This window comes from Corvus cornix, chromosome 1 (genome assembly GCF_000738735.6).
Source record: "Corvus cornix cornix isolate S_Up_H32 chromosome 1, ASM73873v5, whole genome shotgun sequence".
Taxonomy (NCBI): Eukaryota; Metazoa; Chordata; class Aves; order Passeriformes; family Corvidae; genus Corvus; species Corvus cornix.
The window spans coordinates 98,219,753-98,236,023 of NC_046332.1; the positions used below are offsets into that span (position 1 = coordinate 98,219,753).

General features: G+C 38.0%; 1 protein-coding gene across 3 annotated transcripts in view; it reads left to right on the top strand.

Annotated features, from left to right (window-relative positions):
• The window catches only part of WWC3 (WWC family member 3), a 100,498-nt gene that overhangs the window by 40,012 nt on the left and 44,215 nt on the right, over positions 1-16,271 (top strand). For all 3 annotated transcript variants that reach the window (XM_039550311.1, XM_010394376.4, XM_010394377.4), the window contains 4 exons: positions 2,784-2,987; positions 6,046-6,122; positions 8,521-8,600; positions 15,325-15,454. In XM_039550311.1, the coding sequence (XP_039406245.1) occupies positions 2,784-2,987; positions 6,046-6,122; positions 8,521-8,600; positions 15,325-15,454 (491 nt within the window). The remainder of the gene's footprint in view (positions 1-2,783; positions 2,988-6,045; positions 6,123-8,520; positions 8,601-15,324; positions 15,455-16,271) is intronic.

The window sequence follows — 16,271 nt, forward strand, 5'->3', positions numbered from 1 at the left end:
ACAGAGTTGATGATATAGCTGGATAATTATTATTCAAAAATTAGTAGGATACTTGATCCAGTTTTTAAACTGTGGACAACAAAGGTACCAATCAAGACTGCATTAACTTCCTTTGTAGAAGTGAGAACTAATGAGTAGACAATCATGTGCATTGTGAAATGGTGTCAGGCAAGTGGCAGAGATGGTGTAGGAGCTGAAGAAATGTTTTTCTGAAATGAGTATGTCTAAACCACTTGGAATGGCAGCTTCAGGAGAAAACATTTGGACTGCCTTTTGTGGCTGACTGGGTTAAATCCTTTATGCAACAGAGAAGTTCTGTGTTAATTGACAAAACAGTTAGAAGTGCTTCGGTGTCAAGAAATACTGCGAGAAAATGCAAGGGATAATTCAAAGAGAGTATTTCTACGCTTACGCTTACCAGGGACCTCTCATGCTTTGTGCACTCTCTCAAGCTTTTGGCCCTTGCACCTTCTAAAAGAAAACAGCAATACATCTGATTTTTTTTCTAAGTCTTTTGCTATGTTTGTTTACCCAGGAAGCAAGAAAAAGATTTCTAGGCAATAGCTTTCCATTTATATAAAAAAAAAAAAAAACAAACCAGGAACAGAAGAATCTTCTGTAAATCTCAATGGTGCTTCCAACCCTGATCTCCATCTTGTTCTGTAAATTCAGTACTTTGTTGACACCCTTACTAAGCTGCTCTTGGCTGTTGTCCAACCATTGCTTAAAAACCTTGGCGGTTGCCAGCCACAGAATTCCTTTCCCTCCTCCTCAGAGTCTTGGGAGCCTTTGAAGTCTCCTCTAAGCAGTTGGGCATTCCCCAGTGAGGGAATAATATATTCTCTGCATTTGTCTGGGACTGTTCTTGAGTTACTATAGTGTTTTTTTAATTGGTTGTACAGAAATGAAGGAAGTTAATTTTATCATACAATGTAGCTTTAGTCTTGTTATGTGGCAAACTTGTTTAGGAATCCAGGGGAAAGATCCATAAACCTGAAAAAATGTAACTACTGCACGAAAGAAATTTTCTACCTCAGACGGGTGCTGCTGGCATTTCAGGAGGCTTGTGAAATTCTAATTCTGTCACAGATGCAGGCCCTGAAGTATAGGACTTCAGAAGCTTAATGTGTAATAGAACGTAACATCTTAGCCTGGGCTGTTTATTGAGATTAGGACTGATAATTTCCCATTCAAAGAGAAAAACTGGATCCTAGTAAGCCTATCTGTTTTATAAATATTTACTTCATAGTATTTATTATTTATATTTATTTCATAGTTTCTTTTGGGGATTTGCAGCTTTAGGAATATTAAAATTTGCACAGATTTTAGGGGTACTTATGGACAGATGAGGTAGCAGTGGAAATTGAAATGCCCTCAGTGAAGGGTGGTCAGTAGTCAGAACTCTGTTTCCTTCTGCTTGCCCTCCATGTAGAGGAGGATTTATGGCAACTCAGCAAGCCAAAGCACATCCTGTCCTTGGCTGAGGAGATAGTTTGGGGTCATGGGAGCCAGAAGGGAATCAAAGGGGTCTCTGGGAAGCGGGGAGAAATTGCAGAACTGTTGGCACTATCTTTATGCTGTTTCAATGTTAGGAGTTGCAGAGAGAGAAAAGGTACAGCTGTTAAGAGAAAAAGTTATTTAGGAACCTAATCTGCAAATCTGTTGGAAGCACTGCTCTTTGATGAGCTTTCTGTTTTTTGTTTATATACTTTTCAGATGGCTCTCAAATGGTAGAGCTGCTAGCATGACCTTGACACCATTAGAGTTCTTAATCTGTTGGGTTCAATCTTCTACAGTTTTGTATTTCATCACTGGCACCAATATACTGAATTACGTACTCAGGATTAATGCAAAACATAACTGTCTTTCATCTCTTGTGAGAATCCAAGTTTGGAAAAATTGCTAGGTGCTTACCTCCTGACTGTGCTGCAGGTTTTGCCACTCCTTTGAACACTGACCTTGTGTCTGTAGCAGCTTCTTACTGGTAGTGCTTTGATCATCAGAAATTAACACTACACTTAAACACAAGGCTTTACATGGACATCCTCAAATAAAACATACTTGTTGACTCACAAAACCCCCCCAAAAGAACCAATAATATTTGAGGATTTTAAGGTGTATCATTCTTAAATGCCTTTGCAACTGCAAAGAGATTGTTTTGCAGTAATAACTCTAAAAATCAATAGATATGGGAAACTTGGTTTTGGTTTGTGTTTAAATAAAAACTGTTCTGAACCCTGGCAAGGAAAAACATCAGACCACTGTTTTTTAAGACAAAAAAAAGAGAAGTGATTTAAATGCTTTATGGATTTGAGACAAAGATGCTGACTGCTCTGTTGAATTGCCTTATTCTTCTTAACTATGCAGCGGTAGCCTCATACAACTTGCCATACAACTTGCGAAGTTGTATGTAGTATCTTAAGGTAGTTCCAGCTATCTATGGACTCATGGGTTAAGCATTGAGATATCTTTCACATTTCCTTGTGATTCTGGGTTTTTAGGTAGTTCTTGGAATTTTCATGTTGGCTGCGAGGGAAGGTTAGAGCCAAAATACTGTTTTCTTTGGGTTTGCACTTCTTTGTAAAGAAAAGAATAACATTTAAATGCCTTTTGTATTTGAAAAGGCTTTTCCTGTTCTTTCACTCTGCATCCTTCCTTCTTCTCATCCTAGCTGTAGTGTCAGGTGTGCTGGTTGAGAATGAATATTAACAAAAATAATTTGGACTCAGTAGCACAAAATGTCATATAATTTTATCTTAATGCTTTTACTTTTTTCTCCTTAGAGCTCACACAAATTGAGGACCCAAGGGAACAATGGAGAAGGGAGCAAGAACGCATGCTAAAGGAATATTTAATAGTTGCCCAGGAGGCACTCAATGCCAAGAAGGAGATTTACCAAATAAAGCAGCAGCGTTTTGAACTAGCCCAAGAAGAATATCAACAATTGCACAAAATGTGTGAGGATGACAGCCGTTCCTATGCCAGCTGTGAGTTTACTATCTTTTCTTGATTTTACCCACCTGCTCTCACAAGATGTGGTGTAAGAAATAGTGTGAAGTATTTCCATCACCTGATGAGTGAAGGTCCTGACTACAGCAGTGAGGTGCTATCTGTTGACTTTGCAGTTCAATACCTGTTAGGTTTATTACAACTGAGATTTAACATTTAATAGGGATAAATGTTAACATTAAAAAGGGATGTAACATTAAGCAGGCCTATATCCCAGCTAGCATTTCTACCCATCTTGGAGCCAGCTGTAGTGATGCTTCTTCCAAGGCAACAAAGACAGGGCTGAATGTTGCTGGATCAGCAACCTACCTACTCTCCTAAACTAAGAGATTGTTTTCCACTTAACATGGTAGGGAGCCATCACCTTCGGGGAAACCTTCTGTGGATCCATAGTCTGTTTAGTTAATTCATAATGAGTTAAGGACAAGCTGTTGTGTTCAAGAGTACCTCTGACCATGAGCTAGGAAACTGTATTTCATTAGTTCATCTCCTCCTTGAGTGCCAGCCAGTGATCCTGATGTTGGTGATACAGAGCTTTGATTTCCTGCTCTTTTCATTCTTCAGATGTCTCTGGTAGCTTGGAGTAGATAATACACTTTTCCTGAATTCTGAAGATGTTGCTCCACTGTCATGGCTGTTGGTTGGTGCAGTAAGAAAAGGTGTCTTTGTCAAAGAATCATCCAGTCTAGTTAGAGAAGTGTATCAAATGGATATACTCAACAGCCATGTGGAAATGTAGTGGAGTTTTACGTGCTGGTGGCTTTTCAATGGCTGTAGAGTCATTGTTTTAACTGCAGGTTTGCTGTTAAATGCCAAGGTTTTAATAAGAATGAGAAGCTCTGCTTTAGCCTTTTCTGCAAATGTTTGAGAAACCTGACTGTGGAAGGGGGCTTAGAGCAGGTGTCTGGATAGAAGTGTTTAGCTACTGATTCAGTGGTATTTATTAATCCAGGGTAATTCATACATATCCCAAAATCCTGAATAAAAGTTGTTTTCTAGAGCTGAGGTGTCCCAGATGGTTTGGACCAAGTATTCTGTAACTGTTGAACTGGGATTCTCATGTTTTTGTTTAGTGTATATATATGTATTCTGTGATTCAGTTTGTGACATAACCGAACAGTTGTGACTAGTCTTATTTCCCCCTCTTACATTCAAGTTTCTGAAGAAGTAGCAAGATATTTTCCTATTAGGAAAGCATTTTTTTAAAAGAAACTGTTGTTTAAAGTGTGTTTAACTTCTAATAAAGACTTGGAATAGAGTAAAAGATAGTGTCATCAGTATTTTTTGAGATTGTAAAATCTAAATAGACATTTATTACAATACTGTTCCAGGAGCTTGGGCTTTTTGTTCTTTTAAAATTTGTAATAGTTCTGTGGGATATTTTGTTGAATTATTTCATGTGATACAGAAAGAAAGTTTCTTGAAGATGAAAATATACTAGAAAAATATAATCTTTTACATATTTTTGAAGCTCTTAGAAAAACATGTTGTTTGAAACAGCAACAAAATATGACTGAAAATGACAAAATTGTAGGTTATCTGTAATGAAAGCAAATGCTAAGTCAATTTACTTATGTTTCTCAATCTTCTGATGGTTTGGGGTCTTGTAGGTATATCTGGAGTTAATAATGACAATCTGTAAGAGCAATTAAATAAAACCATTTACTTATTTTGAGGTGGAAAATATTTTCATTTTCTACAGATGTGTTAATATATTTTATATTGTTTTAAAGTCATATGCATCTGTTTTGAGAAAATGGGATGGGCTGATCAGTCAGTTTTTTTTTTTAAACATCCCTTTGGGAATTAATCATGTTGTCAACTCAAGATTACCCAAAGCTTCTTCTCCACTTGTTTTTCTTAATTTGACACCTCCACTCCACTGTGGGATGCTTGCTTCTTCTTTTATTGTACAGAAATATTAGACTTCTAATTCAAGTGCAATTACATGACCAAAGTTGGATGCTTTTATTGCGAATATCTTTGCCTCCACCACCACTTGTTTGAAGTTGTTGCATTAAAAGAAGTAAAACTTCATTGAGTGTTTTCCTCCACTTTGCTTGTGGGTGCTGCCATTGACTCAGTGTCGTGTGCTTATGAGTGGGAGGTGGTGTGAGCTCAGTGGTTGTGGGTTGGCAGGGAGGTGCCCATGCAGCAGTTTTGTGACTCAGTTGTGGTCAGCACTGTTTTTACAAAAAAAAAAAATCCATAGAAAATCCTGGATTTAGAGAATTAGTCTGGGCATGACTACTCATTTTGGCAAGTTTCTGCACGCTTGATATCACCTTGGCATTGCAGTATTCTTTCAAGAGTTGAAAGACTCAGTGCAGCCCCAGACACGGATATGGGTTTCAGTGCAGCAGCCTTCAGCTTTGCAAAAGGATGGAAGGTCTGACAGCACAACCCCATCCATTCACATACCAGGCATTTTTCAGAGTGGCTCACTCTGTAAATCATGGTTGCTCTTGCCCAGTCTATCCTCTAGGACCTTTACTTCATCTGTGTAGGCTTTAGCTTGTAATGGCACAGCTTGAAATCATTGCCTGCCTGTAGATACCCTGTGTTAAGAGCTCACTTGCCAGGGCTGATTTGTAAGTCAGTTCCCTACACTGTTGCTTTAAGAGGCAACTTCTCTCCCTAGCTGATATAGTTTTGTTCTGACAATAATTTTTTTTTACCTTTAGTTTCTATCATACTGTTAATTCAGCGTACCTAGGAAACAACTAGCAACTAGTTAATATTACATTAATTGCTTGCATCAGTAGATGCTGCCATCCTATCACAGAAGCTAGTTGCTTTTAGGAAATATGCGGTGCTGCTAATATGCAATTTTTGGTGGTGTTCAGGACACAAAAAAAAAGTTTCAGGTGGGCTGAATGGAAATCTTCAGTTGTACTTCAGCACAGAGGATTATTTTAGACTCTGGTGACTTGTAGGAAAGAACTAATACAGCGGTTTATTAAATAGTGCCACATCTTAACAATTGTGTTAAAGAAGGGGGGGAAAAAAGTAAAATACTGTTTTCCATTTGTTTAGCATTCTCTGGATTTTCAGCTAATACCAAGTATGACCCATATCAGATTAAAGCAGAAATAGCCAGCCGTCGTGACAGAGTGAGTAATCTTTTTTCATTTTGTAAAAATATGAATTAGCATGGGGAAGGGAGGGAGGGTCTGTTTTACTTTAGCATTTACACTGAATGTTGCATTCGTTTATAGAAATACAGTATTAAAAAGTGGTTTTTTATTCTAACCTGTTGCTGTATTAGAACGGCTCTATATTAACTGCATTTCGGTGACTTGTGAAGTGATGCTTTTTCCATGTTACAAGTGCAAACATTTTTGTCACAAATGTTGGAGGCAAGCTCAGCCAGGCTTTCAGAAATTGCTTTCTCTCTACGAACTGCCACATGTAGTAATTGCTCTGCAGCCAGATTCTTTCAGTTCTGAAACTGAAAGAATCTGAAATTTTCAGATTCTTTCCACTGTCTTCATACTATTTACCCACTTTCAGTGAGGTTCCGCTGAACTGTAAATTTAGCCACTTATTTGGAAATCTCTTCACAATTCAGTAGACCTATTCACCAAATAGAATTTTTCAGCTGATTGGCCAGAGTTCCTTTATGAGGAGAGGGAAGTTCAAGTATTCTGACAATGATAGGCAGTTCTGTAACAAAAATGTTCCATATTTATATATTTTTAAAAAAACTAGACTAATGGTTTTGATACTATTTTTGTTGAAGCAAGAATAGTTGACTTCTTGAATTTCTCACACAATGCTTTAGCACAGAGAAGAAGTCTGCATGTTGTTTTCAAGCAAATTGATTATAAGCAATTATAAAAAGCAGTTTATAATATGACACTCTAGAGCTGGTTAAAAAACTGTACATTTCTTTTTCTTAATGGATAAAATGGGATTTAGCATTCTAGGCACTCAGCTCACAAAATAAATAAAAAATACTTATCCTTGCAGGATAGTGTTCAGTTTTTGTTGTAGTGACCACTTTTCACATGAGTGCCTCTGAAAATAAATCCTGTTTACCACCCTTCAAAGGCATTTATTCTATCTGTATATATTTATTACATGCTGACTAGTGTTTGCCTGATTTACATACTCTAAATGTCAGCATATTCTGAATAAGAAAATAAGCCTTATTTATTTAAATAATATTTAAAGAAAATAAACGAGTATTTCACTTATGACTATTTTCCTCTCTTCCTCCATCTTAAAACAAAATGACCTACTACATGCGTAGGATAATATGTTCAAGTGACTGTGTGCATAGGCATTGAATTGTTTCAGGAAATAGAGTGAAATAGGCACTATAAAGTTTCTGTGTACATGATATTAGTGATGCATTTTTTCATTTTACTTTTGGTGAGTGTTAAAGTTCCACCACATTAAAGGAGCTGGTGAGGGTATAGGAGTGTTTAGGAGCTGGTGCCATGAATTTTGAGGAAATGGAGAGAGCCGTGCAGGATGGTGGGACTCTTGACAGTCCTGGTTTGCATCTTGGTACTGCTGCAAAGCTCCTTGCTCTTGGAATAGAACTGAAGAAAAAATAATTTTTTTATTCTCTTTTTTAAAAATTTGTTTTGTAATGATTTTGTCACTTATTGATGTACATTTGAAAATCAAGAGCACTCTGTGTAAATTCTAGAAAATATTCTCAGTTTGGTAGCTTAAGAAGAGAGAGCTTTTTTCTTCCATCCCTGCCCCTCTTTGGGCTCTCAGTTCAGTCTTAGCCTCACTACCACACACTGAAACACCCCTATTACCCCCCGTTTATCTGCAGTCCCTTGCATTCTCCTCCTCTGTTGCCTTCAGTTATCTGTCAGCTTTGGAGGGGAAGAAGCTCTCTTTTCAGATCATTCTTGGCTCTTCCATGGTCTGCACAAGCTATTCAGGTAACTGTTTCCATAAAACCACAAAAATAGGGTTTTGGAGATATCTTTGCTGTGTCACTTTCGATTTACTCTCGCTAGTTTGGTCCAGGTAATTGACAAGGGGATTGAGAGGGCAGGTTAATATGAAAGTAACTGTAGAAAGCCAGGCTACCATTTCTGGGAGAGAGGCCAGTTCTGCTGCCAGTAATTTTGTTTTCCTGGATTGAAAAATTAACAGCATTGAATGTTCTGTCTTTTTTAAAGTTGACTAAAGAATTGAAGACAATTGAGAGGTGTCTTTGCTATGAAGGGAGAAGAAAATTTATTAAAATTATTAAAATTAAACTTGCTAGCTGTTAGCATAAGCTATTGGAGAAAGAAACCTGATAGAATAGATGAGGAAGTTGATACTTTGAAAGTATTGAGTGCTTTGATTTGGTCTTATGATATTTGAGAAAGTCTTCTGTTATTTTAATGCAAAATTTTAAAGCAAAAAAAAAGAGATCTTAAATGATCACTTCCAGCTCTTTAAAGTAGCTTAAGATTTTGTATTTAAAAACCAATTATTTTTAATGTGGAAGCTACTGTTACTTATTATTACTTTTAATTATTTTATATTATTCAGCTTTCTAGGCTGAAACGAGAATTGGCACAGATGAAGCAGGAGTTGCAATATAAAGAAAAAGGAGTGGAAACTCTGCAAGAGTAAGTTAAAAGTTTGTGGGAGGATCTTTTTTTGGGGTTTGGTGTTTTTGTTTTTTTAATTTGCCTTGGAATGAATTTCATAGAAAAGTGATGTTAAAAATTAAATGCTAAATGCTCTGCTTCAGACTTTCTGCTGTGATAGTGATGCAGGGTGAGAACAATGCGAAATGATGGAAGAAGGGCTGGACAGAATTGGTTGGAGTTGTGATTTCATAGGTTCACATGCAAGATCAGTTTTATAGGCCCTGTTCTTTGACTCTTCCTTAAGATATTGCTTGAAGTGGAATTAGATTTTTAAAAAATATTTCCCAGATATTTTTTCGAGATACCTACTGCCTGGAGCACAGCCCAAAGCACCATGCTGTAGAGTAGTTTCCCTGTGGCAGTACCAAAGCTTTCCAGCTGGGCATAGAACTTTCCTTAGGGGGAATCTCTACACCTCAACACTGCTTCTCCCTGTTACCTGATGACTAGGCCATCTCATTCTGCACTGTATGGCTGATTTGTGCTTGTACTGTAAATCTAGTGGTCTGTGAGACCTTGGATTTTGTTGCATGTGTGCAAAATGACTGCATATAAATGTGACTCTTTGTCTCCTTCCAGTAAGGAAAGGAATCTCAGGGCAATTTGCCACTGCTCCCAGGACTACTAGGCAGCCCTGCTCTGTTTCCTGTGTGCTCAGTGGTGTCAAAGGTTGTGAAATGTTGTGGTGACCCTCTCCCTGGCACTCTTCCTGCAGGCCATCTGATGGGAACTGCGTGACTTCCATCTGTGTGCTGCTTAGTCACCTACACATATAGCTCATACATGGGATGCCCAGTGGGATAGGGAGAGAGGTTGCCAGGCCATGAAAAAGATGGCAGGTAAACACAGGTTGTTGTGGCTTCCAGATTTCTTCAGCAAGGCCAGCAGCTAGACCAAGAGCTTGAACAGCACTTGGATCTGCCTTGGATATGTGGCTGTGCATTTAGAAACCTTGACCTTTTTTCCAGCATGCATGTGAACAAACTGTCTAATGCAGGAGCTTCCTGCAAATATTGGAACTGTTGCATGTCTAATGCATTTTGCAACTTAAGTACAGCAGGTGCAGGAATATTTTGCAGCTTTGGATTTATTGCGTTGGTGCTACAAAGCATGAGCTTTCACTTCAGGAATTCTGGTGAAATTCCAGGGATCCTGGAGCAGTTAGGGTACTTATTTTCCAATTTTGATTGGTAGTACAATAACAAAACAAGATAAAGGAAGATTCTCAGATTTAACTTTTAAAAAAGGGGTAATCCATGCACTTAATATTTTTGGTATGTTTGGTTGGTTTTTCTAATAACAAAATTTTCTATTTTTTTTTTTTTAATAAACAAGGCTCTTTTGTTTTATAATGCATTTAAAAAGTTTCATGGAAGAAAACTTGTTCAACCAAAATACCAACATTCTTCATTGGCAGATACAATGTAATTGTTTTCAGGCATAAATGTATTTTTATTGAAGCATTTAGAGGTAGTTGGGTGAATTGGTAATGTATGATATTAACTGAAAATTAGTAAAATTAAGCACTCAAAAATACTTGCAGTTTCAATATACTAAGTAATATTTTAAATATAGTCAGCTTCTCAGTATGGTGGCCTAGGTATGTAAACAGTAACAGAACAAAAGCAACTTTGTCTTTTGATTCTTAGTCATATTTTCTCTGAGTAAGAATTGCTATGCCTTTTCTACTTTCTTTATTTGTTTTCCTTCTTCTGGTTATTGGGTTATTTTAAGGGTATAGGTTCAATTATTTTATAAAAGGACTAACCACTTGACTAGGATGATGTAAATATTTGAAGGCCATTTGAAACTCAAGATTGTTTTAATTAGTATAATTCATTTAAGATAGTCCAGCAAAGTAGTGCAACTTTTTGAAAAGTAAAGTCTGCAAATGATTAAGAATACAAATGTTAGTCTTGGATTATAGCCCAAGTGAAGTTGCCCATGCTCCAGGATGGGGTTATAGGAGAGACATTCAAGAGAGGAATTATTTTAAAGCATATCTGATTAGTCAGTGGTAACTCCATTCATGTAGTTTAAGAGTTCAAGCACGACAGCTCGGTGCTTCAGTGCTGCTCAGTGCTGCTGTTGCTGCAGTCACCCTGTGTCCCGCACTGGGTGGCACTTGCTGTTGCCTTCTGGAACTGGGCAGTAACGCGGTTCAGTGCTCGAGGCTCGAGCTCTGCGTGCCCTCGGTCAGAGCGAGCCCGGCTGTGTCACCTCTGTGCGTCGCTGAAGCGACCTCGGCATCGGGAAAGGCGCTGCTGGCTGAGCTCGCTGGCTTCTTTACAGAGGAGACACGGCAGGAGCCGATGATACAGGCCCACGTTAGTTCGGAGGTAGAGACAGGACGTTCTGGTCTGGCTTCTAACAGGTTTATTGTCAGAAGTTCTGCAACCAGAACATGGCAATGATCTTAATCTGGGATCCTGCTGAGAGGCTTTCCCCTCAATTTTATAGGGGGTTTGAAAACCGTGGGGAAAGGGGAAAGCAACCAATGAGTTACAAGGCAGGGGGAGGATACAATTCAACAAGAACCAATGAGGAAAAACTGAGAGGTGGGAGTTCTAACAAAGAACCCAAGAACAACCGAGTATCCGAGAAATTTCCCGAACACGGGGAGGTATCTTGGGATTGATTGGCATCTCGCTGCCCCAGCCCTGCAGAGGGCTGGGTCATAGCAACAGGGGTGAACCTTTTGCCTGTGTTACCTGGAGCTGAGCTCTGGTCTCTGCCGTGACTTCTTCACTTGTGAAAGAGACTTGTGGTTTTGGTTTTGTTTTGTGTTTTAAGTGTTGGGGTTTTTTTGCCCTTCTGGTGAGATACATGCGGGGTTTTTTTGGAGTGTTTTGCTTCTAGGAGGAAGTGAGCCAATTTAGAGAGTACTTAGACTAACAACTGAAGAGAGGAGCTTCTCTCACCTCCGTGTGTAGTCAGTAGACAAATTAGCCTGAAAGCCTAACTGTGCTCTAGCCTGTCCCTGTGCAGTCTCTCCCCTACCTCCTGTATTTGTTGGGAGAGAAGGGTCACTCAAGTCGAGTACCAAGGCTGAAGGAGTTTAGTTTTCCCATATCCTCAAAGTAAGTATATTGTCTATAAAGACATCCATTGCTCCTTCTTTAACACAAAAATGCTGGGGTTTCCCCCCTTTCCCCCCTTCCCCTTAAAAGTTTATTGCACTTCAGACATTTCCCACTTCTGTTACGTTTTCTAAATTTTTGGTTTGCATCATTCTTCTTCCTTCTTGTGCTAAGTCAAAGCTTCAAGTAACTGCCAAACTGCAAATGGCATGCATCCTGTTCAGGTTTTTTAAAGGCAGGTACATCACTTTATTTCAAGTGTAAGCCAAGAACAACATTAAGAGCCATCAAACTTTGGGCTTTACATTTGGCTGAATGTTTGCTTTGAAAGTCTTACCAGAATAGCATAATGTGCAGAAACTGGAAATTGCTGCCAGGTGACTCTCTGTGCAGCCTTTCCTGGGTATAGCTTTCAGAGAAGAGACAGCTTTTATGGAGAGGGCAGTTGGGTTGCTCAGTATTTCCATCATTTTATGTTACTGTCTGATTCAAATGCCTTTGTTAAATGCAAGTCTCTTACATTGACATTTTCCATGTACAGTGTCTGCCTTGGACTGTGTTTTGTTTTCTGTTCTTTTTAATTTTAGCAAAATGGCTTAGCCATCTTTGAGGAGAATGAAAAGAAAACAAAACTACAAAATGACTATAGAAGTAGGGTTTTATGAGGGGAGACACAATTGGAGGGGGGTTTTGATACCTCTACAACTTCAATACTGTCAGAATTCCAATCTCCTTAGAGCTGCAGCTTTTTATCGGGACGGTACTTTCTACAGTTTCATCTAAATTTGGCAATGTTGTGTGTGATAAAGCTTTGGACATGGGTCTGTGTTTGCCCAGTGAGACTTTGTAGAGCTCACTGTTTAAAGCCTGCAAAGATCCCCACCTTGCAGGATGGTGCACCTCAGCCTCCACCAGCACCTTTGCCCCAAGGTGTGTCTGATCCTGTCACGGTCCGGACTTACAGGGTTAAATATGAGCCTTTTCTGGAACAAATTCCTTCCTCTGGCCTGACAGCAGGGACCGAGAAGGAGGAGCAGTTCCTTCTCCCCTGTGTTTTCAATGACCCTAGTGCTCCCCGGCAGGAATTTTGGAGGAAGAAGGCGTTTAGCAGCAAAGGAAATGAAAACTTGGCCAGTTGGCCATGAGAGCAGAGTGAATGCTGTGAGAAGTTGGGAGTGACAGAGAATTAGGACTGGCTAAACAATTTGTAGCTACAGACTAATTTAGAGGTTAGGAGACCTGACAAAAGCTTTAAAATTAGATTTTTGCTCAAGTACAGGCCTGTGCTTTGGTGAGAATGGGAGAGTCTTGTGCATTTGAGAGCATGTGGAGGAAAATGGAGGAACGCAGAATCTGCCCTATAGGACTGAAACGATGACAAGCATATTAATAGTCCGTGTATCCTAGAAACATCATCTTATCTTCACAGTCTTGTATATTAGCTGAATATTCTTGCTATTCATACAGAGGTCCGATCTATATTTGTATCATGTTATTTTCCATTAATAAAATGGAAGATTCCTGTTAACTCTATGGCTTTCAGAAACAGATCTTTATGAAAAAAAGGAAAAATTAACAGACAATAAGTAACAAGTAATTTGGTAAGCTATGTTAGTCAGTTTGGGTTGACAGCAATACTGATTTAAGCCTAAATATTTTTGGCAGTAGAAACTTCTCTGATTCTTTCCTTAAACAAATATCAGTTCATAAGCTGGGCTCCAAAGTGGCATCCAGGAACATGAATATGTGGATAGCTGGACAGAAATCTGGTTGAAATTAAATAATTTCCTTTTCCTGAAATGCCACCTTAGTCCTGGCAAACAGTATAATGAGCAGTTGTGTAGAAGGCATTTTTGTGTCTAATATTTGAACATAGTTCTTAATATCGCAGTTAACTTCAGATATAAATGTGTTATCTTTTTAACGGGACTTTTAACGAATTGGATTAGTTGTTTTACCATGGTTTTATCTGTTCAGGATTTTAACTAAAAATAGTGAAGACTAGAGGAAACGTCTTGAAAACAAAAACAAACAAACCCCCAGATTAAATACACATGACATTTAAGTCCTTTCTTGTTCTTGAATTAGTATTCATAAAAGATTATATGTTTTGTTATGTAATTTGGGGAAATTTGTGTTGAAGTAAAAATCCTGAGATTCAGACTTATTTTGTGTTGTCTCCAAAACTAGGAACTATCAGAAAAAACCCAAACAAATCAAAACTGTAGGAATCAACCTGTTTTTTTACCTAAATATTGTGAGCTATACAATAAAACTACAGCGTTTTCATTCACCCATTTTTTCATTTTAATGTTTTAACTTTAAAGCAAGTAGTCAGATGTAAGTGGAATTGCACTGCTTGTGCAACTGGCAGAACATGCTGAGAGACTGTTGTTGGCACTCTTAGTTTAATATAATATCTATATTGAAACTTCTTAGTTAGTCTCAATATTTTAAATAGAGTTTGGGTATTCTTCTCCTATATATACAGCATACCCTCTCCTACTACATCTTTTTCTAGATTGAGGTCCTTTGTGATGAACAATGTGGTTTTTTATCTTTAATTCTGTTAACCTGATACGCCTTTTCCTGAAGGTATTTGTTCTTAGCATTGGCTTAATGACCATTCCACTTACCACCTTTTCTCTATATGCATACTTTCTGTGCTAGATTAACAGGAAAACTGAGTTTTCCATATTTTAACAGGAACTTTGCATGGTTTTCAATTACTGTAAATAACGTGTTAAAACCCCTTAGCCATTTGTTGTAAATCCAAGACCAAACAGTTATTTTGGTAAGTTCACTATAGTCTTTCATCTTACTCTTTATCAAAACAAATTATCAAGATGATACACTGGACTAGTCTTCTGCATCCTGATACGTTGTCCTTTACTATTATGAATTGTTGGAAAAAAGGTTGAAAACTCAGCCAGTGGATGTTCCACTTGAGAGATTTTAATATGTCAAGATGGAAACATTAGTATTACTTCAGTCTTATGTCATGACTCGTGCCCTTGCTTCTTGCTTAAAGATTTAAAATCTTCTGGGATGTTCCCCTATCATGTTTTTCAGTGCAGAATGGTAACGTCTTACAGATAACTTATGGAAAAGACATTCAAAGAGGCCTAAATGGCAGGAAAGCATTTGCAATAAAATTTTAGCATTAAAAATTTCTTCCTGAAAAAATCAAATGCCTTTGTTAGAAACTTCTAAAGCAGGATCAAGTAGAAGGCCTGGAAGAGATACTGCACTGTGTGATGCTGCATGAAAAAATGTGACAGCTAGACTGCTCATCGTTACCTTTTGAGTTACGACCATCTAGGTTAGTTTTAGGTTCCTTTTACTTTTGGTGCATGAAATACCCCACAGACATCACTCATAAGTAAGCTCTGCATTAGAACATTAAACCCAGGAAATTTGTTAGTTCTGCAGAACCTCAGTCGATAATTGCTTTGCTTTGTCATTAGAGTGGGCTTGGCACTGAGTGCTGTGTTAATTCTGAGTAGAGTGTAATTTTATTCCTGGAAATGAAGTCGTACATGAATAAACAAGAGGTCTTAAAAAGTCTGTGCTTTCTAATTATGTGAAAATTCCTGAATTTTTCCTAATATTTTCAACAGGATTGATCGTAAGATGTCAAATGCTCATACAAATTACAGACTGGATGAAGCACAAGCTATAATGAGTGAACTTCGAACCATAAAGAAGGCTATATGCACAGGTGAAAAAGAAAGGCAGGACCTTATGCAGGTAAAAAATGTGTTGATAGCTGCTATGGAGTAATTACACTGGATGAATAAAAGCCTTTGTGATGTGCGGTATTTGTTTTTATTTTATGTCTCTTTGTATTATCTATAATGAAGTAGGATTGAGAGTTCATGTGCTAAAATGTTAATAATTTTGTCAACCATGTTTTTCCCTTTGGATCTGTCACGATGTTACTTTTTGCCCCAAACTCTCAAGTACCCATATCAAGGCTCATGTTAGTTTCATACATTCTCACAAAACCCTCAAAGAGGATGATTAAATACAATGTATATGCAAGCTTGAAATTATTGAGGAATTAGAGCATGAGGATTGAGGGGAGATACATGCCTGAGTAGTGGTCTAACTTTTGAATGGCTTCTGTGTCCTGCCTCGAGCTCTCAGTTGCCTGTCTGTGTTATTAACATGATAGGAGCTTGATCAAAGAGCAGTGAGCCTCTACCACCACAGTGACTTCACTATAGACTTGCTAAAATATGCTGCATATGCAGAGAGGTGGTAAGGACAATTCTCTTCACCCAGTCTTCAAACATTTGTTTGGAAAAAGGCATGTTTGTTACCTAAAGTTGTGGTACCATACTAAATTAACATTGCCACACAAATATTTTCTTTCAGTTTTCTCTGCAGTAGTGTTTTTCAGTTTTTTTAAATTTTTCTTTTTAGTTGTTAAATGATATGGAGATCTTATAATTTACATATAATGAATTTCCATAGTCATGCAATTATTAAGTCTCCAATGCATTACACAAAGATCATCTGATGGACCACAAATCCTTGTTCAAGTAGACAGAACACTTAAGTC